The following is an 18,656-nucleotide window of genomic DNA, read 5'->3' as shown; positions in this document are numbered from 1 at the left end:
ACAAAATTATGACATGTTAATTTTATTCAAATGCCAAATAAAAGAAGGTAATCTATTAAAATTAAGCTAATAATCAATTTCGTTAAATTAACAGCAAATAGATGGACACCAAAATGACTATTTTATTATAATAATAATAAAGAGATATAAATAGATGCAACAGATACGTTTTATCCTGAAGACATGTCATGATTATCATCAGTAATTATGATTTTATTTTTAATGTACTCCTTGTTTGTATTTATTTATTTATTAATGATACTTTGTAATCTTGAATAAAATTAATACTTTGTATTAAATAAAAGTCGTGTAGTAATATACTCTAATTTATTTAAGATAAAGACGAAAAACATTTTATAGCTTGCAAAGCTAATTTGACTTTTTCTAAAGCTTCCTCTTTTAATCTATACCTTTTCTCCTTTTCTGATAATCCCACAACAGCTTCATGTAGCAATGCATTTTTAACAATAGCGTTAGCAAAAAGTTTAGTCAATATATAATCATCATCGTTAGTTATCTCTTTATGTTTTTCGTTTTTCATTTTCTTAACGGCCAATAGGTTATCTGAAATCGATAATTCCAATTCAGAATACCTTCGTTTTAGCTTCTTATTATTTTGTGTTGTGTTTGAATTTTTGTATTTTATCCCATCTTTAGTGATTTCATGTCTTTTAAACGCAGCATTTTCACTTTCGCTTAGTATTTTATCACTTCTACTGTATTTATTTTCCATTTGCGATTCATTAGTGATTTCTCCTTTTAACGGAATCTGTTTTCGATTGTTTATTACGTGCTGGATAAAATCTTCTTCGTAGTCTTTTTTTATTTGGCTATTATTTATCTCTATTTCAGAAGTCACTTTTTCAAATGATGTACTAGTTAACTTATCATCAACTAAATTTATTTCAGATGAATAAATTTTAGGAATATTCATTGCAAGACTACTTTTATGCTCATATCTTTGCATAGAAACTTTTTCTATTTGTATTACTTTAGATTTTTTTGTTGCTTTTGGTAACTTTTTGCTTATTTCTCTCATTTGTTTTCTTATTTCTTCTGATTTAGACGTAGAACTTGAAATATTTTTATATTTGTCTTTGAAAGTAACATTGACTTTTGTACATTTAAAAAGTGAAGCTGTCTCAGTATCTCTATCGCGATTTGCTTCTTCTAGCATAAATAAATCTTGGAGAGTACTTGTGGTTAAGATATTCTTTTGGTTAGGATCTATTAAAATTTTGTTACTTAAAAAATGTTTAAATATTTGTCTCTGATACATTTTTTCTTCTATGGTACCCGCTGAAAGTAATCTGTAAACTGTAACATTTTTTTCTTGACCTATTCTCCAAGCTCTCTCCGTAGCCTGGTTATCAGTAGCTGGATTCCAATCTGGATCGTATATAATAACACGATTAGCCCCTGTTAAATTAACACCTAATCCCCCCACTCTTGTTGTAGAAAGAAATACAAAATATTCAGGCGTTTCATTAAAAATTGTAATTAAGTTTTGTCTTTGGTTGACACTTACAGAACCATCTATTTTTAAATATTTATAGTGCTGACCTTGTAAATAATTTTCCAATATACTTACCATTGCACGGAATTGAGAAAATATTAAAATTCTATGACCCTGTTTTTGCCAAATTTTTAATAAAGAGTTCACAACATTCATTTTACCAGATCTTTTCCAATGGCCATTTTCATTTATATCAACATCTCTAATATTTTGTTGTGCTTTATTAAGATATAAATCCGGATGATTACAAATTTTTCGTAAAGTAGATAATGCTATCAAAATCCTTGCTCTGAGAGGATCACTAAACTTATAATTTTTGATTCGTCGAACAGTATTGCTCTTAAGGTAATTTATATACAGATCCCTTTGTTCTTGACTTAAAGCACAAAATAAAACCTGTTCATTTTTTTCAGGTAATTTTATATTGTCTTGAACTTCAGCCTTTGTTCTTCTTAATATATAAGGCGTTATTATGTTTTTTAAAGCTTTGGCAATTTCTAATGCTATTGCTTGTTGAAGTTGAGTAGAATTAGCATAACCTCCTTGTGTTATTGGTACCACAAAATGTTCCATAAATGCATTACATGCCCCCAACAATCCTGGAATTATGAAATCAAAAATTGACCAGAGTTCCTGTAAATTATTTTGCAGTGGCGATCCAGTTACAATAATTCTATGAGGTGTGTCTATCTGTTTGATAATTTTACTAACTTGTGTGTTGGGATTTCTAATTTTATGACCCTTATCTAAAATAATATAATGCCATTTCTTGGCTAATATGTAATTAGAATATTTTACAATACCAGCATATGTCATTACTAAAATACCACGATACTGATGTACATCTTTAATAAGTTTATTATAATGGAAATGTGAAACCCACTGATAAATTATTGTCGCTGGTGCAACAATAATAGAAGGCCCAAGTCCACTCCATTTTCCAATATCGGAGTTTGATAATGCCGCCAAAAAAGCGATAATTTGAGTTGTTTTACCCAAACCCATTTCATCACCAAGTAGCCCTCCAGATTGCATTTGGTGAAGTTCCCATAACCATTTTATTCCAACTTTTTGATGTTTATACAGTTGCTTCCAAATATAATTCGGTATGCTTAAACCATTTCGTAATTCACGTTTTTTATCAAATTCTTTTTTCCCATCCATAATATATTTAATATCTGCAGAGACAATATCTCCTTTGTAATTACCTGAGTACGCAGCAACTTGATTTTCTTTTGAGCGCTTTATCCTTAAATTATAATGATTTTGATCTCCATCATCAATTATTTTCTTCAATTTGAGTTTTGTTCGGGACGATGATGTACGTGAAATAGAAATCTCGTTGTCAATTTCTTCTTCCGATGGCAGATATTCTTCATCAGATTCTATATCTTCACACGATACTTTTGTCAAAGTTGCGTTTTGGGATAATTCACCAAGTTGTATATCGCTTTTATACTTTTTAGAAAGATTTTTGTTCTTTTTCTTTGATTTCGTAGAATGTGCAGGGGCCTTACTTTTTAAACAGTCTCCTTTTTAGAGTTTTTAATATCAAACGCTTGTTTTGTTAGCGCGTGTTGAGTTGCAAGATATTTGTTTATGTCCATCATAATGTCTTTTTATCACTATAGTTCACTTGTAATTTCAGTTTCATTTATTTTTTTATAATAATAGTTTTAGTTTAGTGCAAATTAGACAAAAATTTAATTTAAAAAATGCACAGATTAGTTAATCAAAGCCGGCGATGCGTAGAACCACTATATCGTTTATGAACAGGCGAACACGCGCCGGGCCAGTTTACACTAGATAAAATTATTTTTTATCAGTAATTGTAGATAGTAATACGTACTATTATCATTCTATTGTGTTGTTTATCTATGAATAATCCTTACTAATATTATAAATGTGAAAGTGAGTTTGTTTGTTTGCTACCTGCCGCCCCCGAAGTACCAATTTGGTTTTTGGGAACAAGAAGAAGTCACACGGGGCCAAATCCGGCGAATAGGGGGGTGTTTAATGGAATTTTTATTTTATTTTTTTATTTGAAGTTCGTTTCTTATTTCGTGGACCACGGTTTTGCCCAAATAAAACTCTTCAGCCACCTGTCTGACCGTTAAACGACGGTCCCCATTAACACAAGTTCGAATTCTTAATGCCATGGGTCATCTTGAACATTAATCTTTTTAGCTCGCCATTCCCCATGTTCTGAGATGTTTACCTTTTGGTGTTTTCTTCAGCTCAACCAATGTTTATGAATTTGGTATATATGTACTTATACGGAATAAAGAAGACATATTATATGGATGCAGTTGCGGGTAAAAGCAAGTGTTACAATAATATGAAACCTGAGCACAGAAAATGAAATAATAAACTCAATGATTAAAATTCAGCGACCTGTTTGAATAACGTGAGTGAATATAGATTACGATATATCTATACAAAACGTGTTATAACATGTTTATCATCTATGTATGCGTATATTTTATGATTATCACGCTGTATTGGATTGTTATTGCCTTTTAAATATCAGCTTCCGCACAATGAGTCTAAACTTTCTACTCCTTTACATAGGCGTACACGATTTAATATTTTACTCTAATTGCGACAATATTTTATCAATAATATGAGTAAAAATAATATACATTGTAAAAATAATTAGATACAAGAAAAATACCTCAAGGTTTGAAGACGAAGTTCTTTAACCAGTGCATGTTGCTAGTGATGACTTATGGAACCGAAAGATAGTCCTACACAGTTGCCTGTACGCAAAAGCTTCAAATTACTTAGCGGGCTATGGAAAGGGCTACGCTCGGAGTCTCTTTGCGTGACAGAATCGGAAATAAACCAAAAACCAAAACAACCAAAGCCACCGATACAGCCCGAAGGATATGCAACCTGAAGTGGCAACGGCCTGGTCACATAGCTCGAAGAACCGACAATTAATGGGGAAGGAAGGTTCTTTAGTGGCGACCACGTATGAGCAAATGCGGTGTAGAATGACCCTCACTAGATGGGGTGATGACCTCAAATATACTGCAAGGTGTCACTGGATGCAGGTAGGTTAGGACCGTTCCTTATGACAGTCTATGGGGTAGGCTTATGTTCAGCAGTGGATGGATGATGGCTGATGTGATGATGATGATGATATAAGAAAAAAAAAGTAAGAAATTACTTGTTCTTTCTTTTTTTTTTCTTGGAACTTTCAACAATTTGAATTGATGAAAAATGAAAAATGGTTTAAAATTCGAAATAATGACCCTAAATTGAGAATAGTAATTGCAATCTAAAACGGAATAACTTAAAATAAGTCTGATTCCAATAAATTGGATATATATATATATATAAGTCCGTCATTGTATATTCAATCTTTTAATGTGAAAAAATTATGTACAATAAATATTACAAAACAATAATCGTTCTGTGAAAATTATATCCTTTTTATTACCATAATATTTTTTCAATTAATCAAACTTTATAGGTGGAGTACTAAATCTGTTCGTTCCCTTCACTTCGGATTTATCTTTTTTTATATCCTACGTTTCGTTCAGAAACTGCTACTGAAGCTCCTGTAATCGGCCATTTTGCGACATATGTCGCTGAGAGCGACTTTATGGCGATTATATGCCCCGATAAAAACGGTATGACGTTTATAACAAGACGAGAGTTAAAGTTTGAGACAGGTATACACATTGTTCATTAAAATCCTGAATATATAAATTAACATTTTTTTTTGTAAAGCAAATTGTTATGTGTAATAAATTTCGCGTCGGAAAAACCAAACAATTCAGTAGTAGTCGTCACGTCGCCGTGTCGTCAAGTTTTTAGGTAATCTCTAAAGCACACTACGATCGATGGGATATTTTGTAGAAGGATTAGATTTAAAATATATAATTCAGAATGTAACGTAATAGTAATATAAAATCTCGTATCTGTAAGCAGATTTTAATTGTAATAAAATGAAAATGGGACCAACACAAAAGTAACGTGTATCGGTAACAAAAAAAAAATATATTTAGTGCCAAAAAAGTACATCTCTTGATTCTCACTTACTAATAAGTATCTATAATGTAAATAAAAGGTAGTGAAGAATGAATATTAAATGCCTAACTTTAAAAACGTGAACATCACTCAGACTAATATTAATAAATCAATTTCAAACGTTTTGATTAATATTTAATAAATCACAAAACTCGAGTTCAATATGAGTAATTGATAAATTCACCGAATAATTGCGCATTTTGTTTGCATCCAACTATATGGAAGAATAGAATGGAGGCCTTTACTTAACTTAAAAAAAAAAAAAAACAATCCAGGTTTCCCGCCATAACGCCAGCTATATCTTAACGTAATCTCAAATCACCAACATACAATACTCAAGAAATAAGATAGCAAAAAGGTTTGTCTGGAAGTGATTGTATTTACGATAAAACAGTTTTTTGAATTTTGAATTTGCTTTCAATCTTTTCTCTTTATTTGTTTGTACAATATAGTATTAATAAATAAACAATACTCTGAATGAATTACAATAAAAATACAATGGAAAAACATGAACTGAAACTGTGATGGAGTTTTATTATTTTAATATAAGCAGGCTGAAAACAGTTCTCTAGTTATACCTGAATCGCTGTATTCAACCTTTATTTAAACCATTTTTATTTTTATAGTTTGATTGACTCAGGTTTAGTAAATTATATACCATGATACAATTTAAGTATTTTGGTATATATTTTATTGACGTCGGATTGACAATAACTCATGACAAGAGAAGGAATTGATTCGACATACTGTCTGTTAAGTCAGTGTGTACTAGCTTAAAATAATGTGACATTTATAAAACTAGACGGAGCTCTGCCAAAACTGTTATGTATCGCTGATAAAACCTTTGCTTATTCAATATTTTTCTTGCGGGAATGGCAAACGAGCTTGCAGCTCACCTGATGGTAAGTGACTACCGCCGCCCATGATCATCCACAACACCAACGGCATTGCAGGTGTGCTGCCGGTCTTTTAAAAGGGAATATGCTCTTTTCTTGAAGGTTATGTTGTCGTATCGGTTCGGAAATACTGCTGCTGGAAGTTGATTCCAAAGAGTGGTTGTGCGTGGGAGAAAGTGCCTTGAAAAACGCACTGTGAGGACCGGCACTCGTCCAGATGGTTGGAATGAAACTTTAGTTTATGGTTTTTAATTTAGTTTTAGTTTAATCTTTTTAGTCTGCAGTATTATTAGTACTCGCCGTGTGGTCCCGGCATAGAATAGACTATTCCTTCCTTTCCCGTGGGCGTAGAAAGAGATGATTAAGGATGGATAATGGTAGAGAGATGGGGAGCAGCGTCCTTTTTAAAATATCCCACTAAGCGTGGTAATTACTGGTAAAACTCCCCTTATGGGGAAGATTTATGTTCAGCAGTGGACAGTTAATATGATAATTTTTAGTACTCTTATATGTTTACTATTACTACCAGACGGAGACTTTGTACAAAAGTCGATTGCTTGGGTACCTCTGTCCCATTTGTGTTTCTACTGTGAAGTAGTTGTGAACACCTGAGTCCTCAGGAATGGCAACGCATGTTGGGTATCATGGGCGAAACAGTATACTCTGTTATGTCCATGGTACTGCTCATGTCTATAGGCGACGGTTACCACTTTCCATCAGGTGGGCCGTCAGCTTGTTTGCCATTCTAAGTTGTATGGTATATAAAAAAAAAAAACTATTTGTAATAATTAAAAAAAAAGAACAAAGATTTATAGATGTTAGCCGAAAACAATTACATTACATAAAGCCAATCGGACAAAGGATCGTATAATTTTGCGAGAAAATCACGCCAATACATAAATTCAGGGAAGATAGATTACCTATTGTCTTATAAGTTGAATAAAAACAGAAGCAGAGGTATCTCGTGTAATAACTTTTGAAAAGAAAAAGTTAAATTTTTTTTTTGTTTTATGCGAAGAACAAAATGTTGTCTAATTAGTAATTAGATGCGGCTTTTTTGTTGAAAATCCTCAATTTAAACTTTGGTAAAGTAAAATTGGGGGAATGTTTCGTAAATGTTTTTATAATTAGGTACAGCATTTTTTAAATTCCATTTTTGTGCATTTGTTTTAAAACAATATGACTCTTGGAAAGTTTTATATTGTGTTTGTCTGTATAAGGTCGCGTCAGTCGAGAAACTTCGCTTTATATTTCTCGCCATCAGTTGTTGGTTCTTTAAATTACGTGACTGACTTCTACTTCTACTTCTACTTCAGCTTGTTTATCTTTTTAATTATAACAGTCATTATAATAATAATAATAGTAATTGTGGCGATTAGTGTTGTTACGTTTCACGTGTGACAACGCGCAACACTACTGCGCAGGTGATAGTTCGAGTCTACCAGTTCGAGTTCTTTAACATCCCATTCCATATTGTAATTTGATAATAAACACGAAAAAATATGTGAAAAGGCGCGAAATCGAATTAAGTTTTTAAAATATTACGCGTGTTCCAAATTTAAAATAAATAAAAAGAAAAGTTTTTGTGTTTATGGCCAGACTAGTTAGAACATTCCTGTGCAGTTAAGAAAACGACTTGTCGTCGCATAGGCATTTTTATCATATATTCATATTATATTAATAAGACATTACCGTTATTGCGAGTACGCAATATACATATATAGAATGGATACTGTAGACTTTTCGTTCGTAACTTTGCACACGTCCATAGTAATTAATAATAATAATAACAAAAATAATAATTTATTTATCATAAACATAATTACATAATAAGATAAAATTGTAACAATTTGTTTTTAATGTTCAGCATGTTTTACCATATTCAATAGCATGTAAATCTTTGTAGATATTATTTATAAGACATTAAAGTTCAAATTTAAATCATTTATTGCACGAATATGGGTACATACATTAGATGAAAACGCCGGTAGTCCACATTACTAACAAACCCCCCCCCCCCCCCCTAGTTCAGCGTCGGACTGGCCATATAGTCGAGGTGGCATTTGCCAGCCGGACCCCAGCCTGCGTGGGCCCACCACGGGCCTGGCTTGAGGGACTTGCAGTGCCGCTACCAACTGGTGTAACTACCATCATCTAGTCTCTGGCCCCGGGTTTGTGGTCTACTATTCAACTAAACATATTGAATATGTTTAGTTGAACATTGTATTATATTAGAATATAGAATACATATTCTACATTCTAATTTAGAAGCGAAATAATAAATGAATATGATTAATAACTACGTGCGCAGTAAATAGCGTGCTATTAAAAGATACAATTAAATTAAGTATATGGGAATATATGTTTATATCTTATATATGAAACTCTTCATTATTGTATGCCAGAAAGTTGTGAAATTGAAATTGCGGTAGCAGATGTTGACTACACTTTGTTATTAAATTCTCTTCATTAGTTTAATTTCAAATTTATGAACAATGTACAATATATAATTTTTAATCTTCTACCACAATATTAATGTTTTTTATATAAGTCTATTTTTCTGTTATATTACAAAAATTTTAATTCTAAAACGATTTTTACAATTAATTTACAATCAATTTGGTCTTATTTCAATTTTGTTACTATTAAAGGTGTTATCCGTTTTTCTTTAAGAAAATTTACTATCATAACTTTCCATCTTAGCTTTTATATTTAACGTTCTAAATTCAAATCTTTTATCGATGGGTTTAATTCATTATTTTTCAAATAAGTGTAGATTATATTTGTTTATAGTTTTAACATTCTAAATTCAAATCTTGAGCGAAGTCACTATTTTTATTTTAAAATGATAAAACACGCGGCTGAAAGAAATTCAAATTTTATATGCATAATCGCCGAAGCTAACGGTTAAGATGTTCATTTTTTTTCTAAAACACTCATTATAATCATGAAATTTGAAATCGCAAACTAAATTTCGCTCAGTTCGCTTGATGAGGACATGGGGCGAGTGGCTCTCGACACAAACCTCATTACCGTAACCCTCGGCCCTTGGACGTGTTTCACGTTTCGAGAGCTTGCCTCTCGTTATTTCTGGAAAAGTCTATGAAATTTAATATTTATTTAGTTATTATATTTTTACAAATATTATTAAGGTACCTACCCACCTACGTGGGGTCGATTCAAAGGCACTATTTCTCAAAACCTACTTCTAAAATATTTATGTCACAGCAATTTTCTAATAGATTTTTTTTTAAATAAAGCTGTTTATTTAAAAAAAAAATAAAGGAACATTATGACGCGTGAAAAATTATTATTGTTCGTTATTCGTCATTGAACTTAAAAAGTAAAATTGTGTTTTTGATTTCCGCGCATTGTTTGAGAAAAGTACTATACAAGCCTTTGCCACAACTAGGCCTTGAGGGATTCACGTGTGTATGCCTCGGCTACGCCCCGGCCCCCATTTGCACGTTCGTCCATCAATGCCTCAGTTGCTGGCAGCTGCAGTAACGTACTATAAATTAAAAATTGTAGAACTTCTACTATTAATAATAAAATTATTATAATTTCAGTTTAAGATGGTCCATAAAACAGTAATTTCGCCATTTTATCAAATAAAAAGATTAGTTTAAAAGATAAATTTAGAGAAAAAATGCACCTCAGAATCAGCCCTCATAATGACGACGCTGGTTACCTACTGGTTATTGCGTGATATTAATTATTAATTTTCGTTGATTGCACACATTGTTCGATCCCCGCACAATAAAATCTTGTATACCTATGTATGCGTATATTAGTTAGTGCATTAATTCTATAGATACATAGATGCTCTTTATTGTTTCCTCCATAAGATTACAATATGTATACTAATAATAATATATACTATAATATTATTATATAATATTGTATGAAGTTAATCATAATGAGTATTAATTAACGCAAACTTAATGACAGTGTTTAAATTTTCTTAATTTTTTTATTTATTTATACAAACCGCCAAGTCGCTTCAGCAAAAACGAGTATATTTTATGTATATTTACATAATACCTTCGGGGGATGGAATTATCAGTAAAGGGGAGATTAGTTTTCATTGCTAGCAACATACCCTATCAGGTTGACCTTCCTGGAAACCATTGTGATTAACTCTTAATGAATTTGATGCCTATGTAGATATATAAAGGGAAATCAAGGATCTCATTGTGTTTTGCCGTTTCCGACAATTGTTAAAATTAATGATTTAATAAATTTCCTATGATGGACCAATTATCCTGCTTTTGTCATCACATTTCAAGGACCTCAGTCACGAAGGAGAGTCTCATCAACAACTCATAGTATTCATGAAAGTCACGATCACAGTATTAAGAAATAGACAAGACCACTATCACACACTAGTGTTTTCCCAGTGTATACCGATAGCATAGGCGGGGTTACTATTATACCATTTTGTCTCATTGAATAAAAATATACTTTCGCTGTTCCGAACTGATTTTGATGTTTATTTTGTGATCGAAAGGGGTATTCTTACACACACACACGCACACGCATGCACGCACACACACACGCATGCACGCACGCTCGTACGCACGCACGCACGCACGCACGCACTCACGCACGCAAGCACGCAAGCACGCAAGCACGCACGCACACACACACACACACACATATATATATATATATATATATATATATATATATATATATATATTATATATATATTATGAGGAAAAGTTTGACTGTTTGTTTGTTTGAAATAGATAAACTCAAAAACTACTCAGCCGATTTTGAAAATTATTTTTTCTATATAAAGCCATATTATTAGTTAATAACATAGACTGTATATTATTATCAAAAATTTTGTCTCCGCGTGCGAAGGAAGGTCTGATCACTAGTTTGTTACATTCTTATATTTTTATTTAAAAAAAAAAACTACTTCAATGTCGACATACGAGTACATTTATGTTCATAGTGTTATTGGCTGTTACAGTTACCATTTTCCATTCCAATTTATTTGCTATTCTACGTAGTATAATTATATTAAAAAATGTTTTAATATTATTAATTTATTCCACACAAACTCAACTCGAAGTTCCACAAATTATAACAGCTTTGTAGCGGCAGTAAAGTTTCTATCCAATTTGTGTATACACATAATATCATACAAAGGCGACGCGACATGACTTCATGTACATACGATCAACAGTTACTAACTTTGTATGGTAACACTATTATCTCTTTCTGTATATAGATGCACATAAACTGCTTTTTGTACTTCGTATATATATATATATATATATATATATATATATATATATATATATATATATATATATACATATATTATAGCATGCATAGCATAAATGATCAGGAGTGAATAAAATTTGTTAGAATGCAGCGGCATTCGAATTTATTCGCACTCGGTTACTGATGAAATGAATTCACAGCAAAGGGCCGACTAAGCCATAAAAATTAGCTTTAGTACAATGTGATAAAATTTCTATTCGCTTGTTCTTCTCTTTAAATATATAATTATATTAAAAAAAAAAGAGCACGAATCGACAAGACCGGCTTTAAAAAAAATTTTCAATCACACTTTTATACTTTACCCGAACAGTAAGTACTGTATATTATTCTCATTTTCGTGTATAATATAATATACTTTATATACATGTAAGAATATTTGCTATTTATTGGTTTATATATGTAATTTTAGTATGTATGTATATCAATTATTACTAGTACCATATTCGAGTATTCTGACACTTCCCTACGGTTGAGTGGGAGAGAATGCTTTTAGTATTAAGTCTGCCATGTACATATACATGTACTAATGAATAAATAAATAAAAAAAACATATTTCTCTTAAATAACAAATAGTAGCGATTGCAAGATAGTAGTTATTGCGAGAAAAATCACTCGTTATCACTTTATTAGTAAAAAAATAATTATAAAAAATGAATAAATGTAACAATAATTTTCATGCATTAAAAGCAAAGCGAAAAAGTAAAGCAGTTTTCTAGCAAACGGGGAAAAATATCAAGACCGCCAAGCCGTGTCTGTCTGTCGGTCCAAATGTAACGTAATGTAACTAAAATGCAAGTCAGTTCTTCTGTACAAAATAGAACACCGCTAGAGGTGATCTATGGCACACGCAGCAGACAATAGAATTATTCCGTGACGAGGGTTGGACATCTAATCTCTACTTGGACGATTGGCAAAGCGTTTTTGTAGTTAACAAAGACTTATTTATCTACAAATCGATACAAGTTTGGGTGTACGGATATCAGTTAAGAAAGTGTCTTGCTTAATCATTTGTAGTGTGAAATTAAGTAACTTAGATCATATACATTTAGATGAAATATTAAGTCTCAAAAAATGTCTCGAAAAAACGCGAGCTATTTCTTATCTAACGCTTAATTTTTAAATATATACTGAGTGCTTCAATGTTCAATTAGTGTCGAGTTTCAAAATACTTCTTAAAAATTGCTAACTATGTGTTGCCTGGTATGTATGTATGTATGTATCTATCTACTGAGTGTTCAAATTTTACATATTTCGCTTGGATTTGCAAAACTTTAAAGATATATATTGTTAATAATGAACTTAATCTTTATATTTATTTTATTTATTCATTAGTACAAATACGTGTACACGGCGGACTTAATGCTAAAAGCATTCTCTCCCAGTCAACCATAAAGTGTGTCAGAATACTCGAATGCGGTACTAGTAATTATTGATATAAGTACATATTAAAATTATATATATAAACGAATAAATATATATAAATAACAAATATAATTACACGTATAAACTAACGTTTCTGCGTTGACGAATGGAAAGCCATTTAAGCTGAGACCGATAGAAAGGAATGTGATCGAACTTCCGGAGGTTGAAGATAAAGCGTATGGCTTGGTTGAGGAGACGGTCCAGCCAGTATAAAATATATAATAATTATATACGTAATTCGCTTTATATTATTTTGTTAGCATATATATGTAGATTTTCAAGAATTGAGTCCACTCCCAGATAGTTCAGACAACACAGAAATGTATGCCTAGATTATAAAGATGAAGCATTGAGTGTCAAAAATAGGGCAAATTTAGCCCGTCGGTTTAACTTCTTTTTTTAAATAGAAACAAAACGGGCCATCTTTCTGTGCTGCAAGTAAGTTTTGGTGTTGCAGTATATTAAAACAATACATTGATGGTGTATCGTTTTAATATACTTCTATTCTGTCAAAGTTCATTTCCATGTAATTCCAAGAGTACAATATATGTATGTGTGTATCAGTTCATCCCTTCATAAACAAATCCAACTGTAATCACTCAAAATTCCGAGTAATGTCACACGTCCTCGGAAGGTTTGACAAATTAGCTACACATACTTGAGTCACGTATCCACCGAGACATGGCAGGAATTTAATACATGTCTCTGAAAATTGCATTGACTTTTCTTTGCCTTCCCATAATCCACCAATATATCGGTCCGCTTTGATTCATTGAGCAATTCCGATGAAATATTTTATATAAAAAACAAAATATCCGATGTTCAGTTGTTGGCTCCAATAGCTTTGATTATTCTGTAATATTCGTATTGAAGACATTCCTTGTGCTTATTAAATTTGATTATTCACGAAATCACTTTATTTTTAGTGTTGTATTCAAATGAATTATTATACTGTACAGTACTGCAGAATGGACAATATTATTAATGATGATAAGATGAGGGAGACTTTGTACAAAATTCGTTTGGCTGTGTTTCGGTTTGAAAGGTGGGATATGGCAGTGTATTTACAGGGTATAACACCTGAGTCCTCAGGAATGGCAACGCGTTAGGGGAATCATGGGCGAAACAGTATACTCTGTTATGTCCATGGTACTGCTCATGTCTATAGGCGAGTTACCACTTTCCATCAGGTGGGCCATCAGCTTGTTTGTCATTCTAAGTTGCATAAAAAAAATTAAAAATACCTATTATGAACAATATGAGATGTTTTGTCCCGCAAACGCTCAGGTTATGAAATGAGCTGCCTGTCGAGATTTTTCTAAGACACTACGGAATGGGGTTCTTCAAAAAAGGGGTAAAGAGGTTTCTTCAAGGTCGACGCGCGTAATATCTCTGGTATTGCAGGTGTTCATAGGCTAAGGTAATCGCATACCATCAGGTGGGTCATATGCTAGTTTGCCAGTGGTATAAAAAAATAATTATAGGAATACTGGCAGTAAACATTACGTACATTAAAAATAATAATCGTACATTTGGACATAAAACGTTAGATTCATCATCCTCATAATAACCATTATCTGTCCACTGCTGAACTGGCCTCCCCCATAGACTACCATAGGAACAATCTCTAGCCACCAGCATCCATTGACTTCCTGTAATGTATTTGAGATCATCACTCCGTCTAATGGGGCGTCGTCTTACATTACGTTTATCGTACGCGGTCGCTTTTACAGAGCTTTACTTCCATATCGGTATTTTTTTGATTTTTTAATTTTTAGATGCTTAATTCGTAATTTAAATTTTAAATTTTTCTTGTGCAATTATTTCTTTTAGACTCCTTTATGTTTGTGTTTTTCAACATGATGACGAGTAAATTACTTTTGACAGTTAGTTTTTTTTTTGTTATACCGAATGGATCTGGTGTAGCAACATTTTATAGAGAATTGTACTATATTTTACTTGATATAGGCTTGATATGTTGGAGTTTAATTACAAGCCTTTAGGTCGATGAGTGTGAGCGAGTCGTTTTGACGCTTGAGTGGCTCGTTACGCAAGTATTTGTATGGTACAAGTATTAAGAGTATAACGACTTTAATCATACTAATATTATATATTATGTGGAAGTTTGAGTGTTTGTCTATTTGTTACTTAATCACGATTAGAATGGAAATTGTTACATAGACAGGATATACGTCCTTAAAATAGTTATATCATAATTTAAAACATTGGATACTTTACATACTGTTGAACGTGGGGATATTCGCGGGAGAAGGGTAGTATAAACATGTTATACTACACACTGTCCATTACTTATTTATACACATAATTATTGATTACTAGTTTTAACTCCCCATTTCGTCCGCTGGATTGGTAATGACCTGGATACACTCGTATTGATTAGTTGGAATAAAAGGTAGCCTATATCCTACACCATCTCAAATACCTATAAATAAAATTTTATGAGGATTGATTGAGCTGTTAAGTCTCTAATTAATAAAGAAACAGAAATACGAACAATTAAAGTTATAAATAATTAATATTACATATATATATTAATATTTTATTATTATATTACAAAAACGTATTATTATTCTTAATATTCTTGTAAGCAGTAGTCTTTTCATTGACGATAAGAGTTTTTAGACTCTTTCTTGATATGAAGCTATTGGACGTGATATCCTAATTGACAACTTTACATTCTATTCCAAGTACAAGGAAAATAACAATCATTTTTTAAATAATCCATACATGAATTAATAAATTCAGAGGTTAATTTTCTAATTCGAATTCAAGACATAGGTATAAAGGTACGTGTTTTAAAATGGAAATATATAAACAAATTTGAATTGAGTAGTTCCTTCCGGAAATCGGTGCAAAAATACAGTTACACAGAAAAGTTGTTCTTTTACATTTCGAATAATACTTACTCGTAAAATGAAATATAAAAACGCCGAAGAAAAAAGAAAATAATTAAAAACGCTACCTTCTATCGTTAGTGCCATACGTAAATTCAAAACGTCTTCATTATAGAGTGAAGTGCGAGAATAACTGGAGTATTATATTCCTTTGGGGTTAATTACAGACGTTGCTGAAAAGTTGCGTGAAATCTTAATAATGGAGTTTCGTTAATTGGAATTGTTGTCAAGGATAATGAAAGTTTTTATCTCTTCTTCCTATCTGTTGTGTATGGCAATTTACACTGTCTCAAGTGTATATACACGTGGGTTCATATGTCAAAAATGATAGTAGCGGTTAGTATTACGTAAGCGGGGGGAGGGGAGGGGGGTATTTTAGTTATGAGTTCTAAAAATTGAGTTTACAAAAAAAATTAAAGGATAAAATAACTGTCACAAACTTTATAATGATAAAACTACAATCAGTTGCAATATAGTTGAATTGACTAGTCTCTACTAGGAATACCCGTTCACAAGTATGACGAAGGAGCCAGTTATCGTTGTGTTCGATCATGTTTATAGGGAACCCAACGACTCAACAAATCGGGAACATTCTCTAATCCGAAAGCGTAAATAATAATCTTGTTAATGTAATAAAATTGTAACTAGATGATGTCTGTACATACACATATTTAAGAAAAAATAATATGAAAGGTCTTAATAAGACCAATAGATGCTAAAACAATATTTTTTATAAAAATTGTCTTTCTGTATGTTTGTTCTTGCATCACTCAAAAACTATTGCACCAAACATGGATGCGGTTTTTTACAGTTGTGTTCCTGCAAGTCTTTGAAATGTTTATTCCGGTATTACTCAAAACCTATTGCACCAAATATACGTAGATACTGTTATGGCTTACAGTCGTGTTCCTGCAAGTCTTTAAAATGTTTATTCCGGTATCGCTCAAACACTACTGCGCCAAATATAGATGCGGTTATAGTTTACTGTTGTATTATTGCAAATCTTTAAAATGTTTGTTCCGATATTACTCAAAAACTACTATACCAAACATACATGCGGTTACGGTTTATAGTAGTGTTCCTGCAAATCTTTAAAATGTTTATTCCGGTATCACTCAAAACTATTGCACCAAATATAGATGCGGTTACGGATTACAGTCGTGTTTCTGCAAGTCTTTAAAATGTTTATTCCGGTATCATTAAAAAACGACTGCACCAAATATAGATGCGATTACGGATTACAGTCGTGTTTCTGCAAGTCTTTAAAATGTTTATTCCGGTATCATTCAAAAACGACTGCACCAAATATAGATTCGGTTACAGTTTACAGTTGTGTTACTAAGGTTAGAATCTAATTATAAGTTAAAATCTAGTATATGTTTTATCTTGATAAGTGGTTTATTTAATTACTTTTGCTACTTCTAAAATCCGAGTGAACGAAGTAGCGAGCAAAAAGCTAGTTGAAACTAAAATAACATTTTATAATCAAATTTCAGTTTCGAGGGTGGCGAGTTCGAAACTCGAAGCTACAAATTATCTAGTTACAGAACTTTTAGTACGTTGATAACGCCGTTTTCATTTACCTTTCCTAATTTAATTCGGTAACTTCATGCCGTTTATTAATTAATAAGTTGTTGACCGCGGTCTCGTCTCGAAATTAATGTTACAGACTATTTATTTAGGTTTTAAACTATTGCTTGGTCATTGGTCATTATTATTACTATAAAATCCATGATTCATAATCGCTGTACAAAAGTTGCACTTAATAGCTAAATTATGATTGTGTTCCACGAAGATAAAGCGACTTTAATTGGCAAAGCGAGTTCTTTTCATTTAAAAACTAAACTAATTTAGTAGTTTAGATTTTGAATAAATTTCTATGGAATTAATATGAAAGTATATCCTATGAGATAAATAAAGGGAATTTATAAAATTGGTTTATAATTGACGAAGTTATGAGGTAACAAGTATAAAATAAATTCGAATCGAGAACCTCCTCGTTTCTTTAAGTCGTTTTTGAATTTGAAAATGTTCCAAATTTGAATCCATATAAATAGAAGGGTTTATCATAGGACAAGCATAACTTTTGATTCTAGTCTCCTTTTACTTACGCTTACTTACTTATGCAAGGGCTCCTTTGTACTTTTCTTGTACGGAAATCTTCTATACTTATAATAAATCTGTAAAGAGGTCAATTCTGGACATGAAATATATTTCCAAAATAACTATCAGGGGCTGATTAGTGATATATACTGATTCCAAAAATGCAATCAGTAAAATTTTTGTCTGTCTGTCTGTATGTTCGTTATAGAAACAAAAACTACTAAACGGATTTTAACGAAACTTGGTACAATTATTCTTTATACTCCTGGGCAGGTTATAGTATACTTTTCATCACGCTACGATCGATAAGAGCTGAGCAATAAAGGGGAATGTTAAGAAAACGGGAGAAGTTACTCCATTTTTAAGCTTCCGTCGCGTGAGCAGCCTTAATGGCCACTTTTTAAAATGTAACAATATTCATCCGTGCGACGCCGGGACGGGCCGCTAGTTTACAATAAATTCGTCACG

General features: G+C 31.9%; 1 protein-coding gene across 1 annotated transcript; it reads right to left on the bottom strand.

Moving 5' to 3' along the window:
- Positions 1 to 313: 313 nt before the first annotated feature.
- Positions 314 to 3,284, bottom strand: LOC113510530 (DNA excision repair protein ERCC-6-like). Its single transcript, XM_052896051.1, is given in 2 exon segments — positions 314 to 3,039; positions 3,042 to 3,284. Coding segments are annotated over 2 exon segments (2,793 nt in total). The 5' UTR covers positions 3,127 to 3,284; the 3' UTR covers positions 314 to 331.
- Positions 3,285 to 18,656: the final 15,372 nt, after the last annotated feature.

Source organism: Galleria mellonella, unplaced genomic scaffold (genome assembly GCF_026898425.1).
Source record: "Galleria mellonella isolate WM207_F2 unplaced genomic scaffold, CSIRO_AGI_GalMel_v1 utg312, whole genome shotgun sequence".
NCBI classification, from domain to species: Eukaryota; Metazoa; Arthropoda; class Insecta; order Lepidoptera; family Pyralidae; genus Galleria; species Galleria mellonella.
Note: the sequence above shows the minus strand (reverse complement) of the source record. Positions and strands in the feature narration are given on the sequence as shown.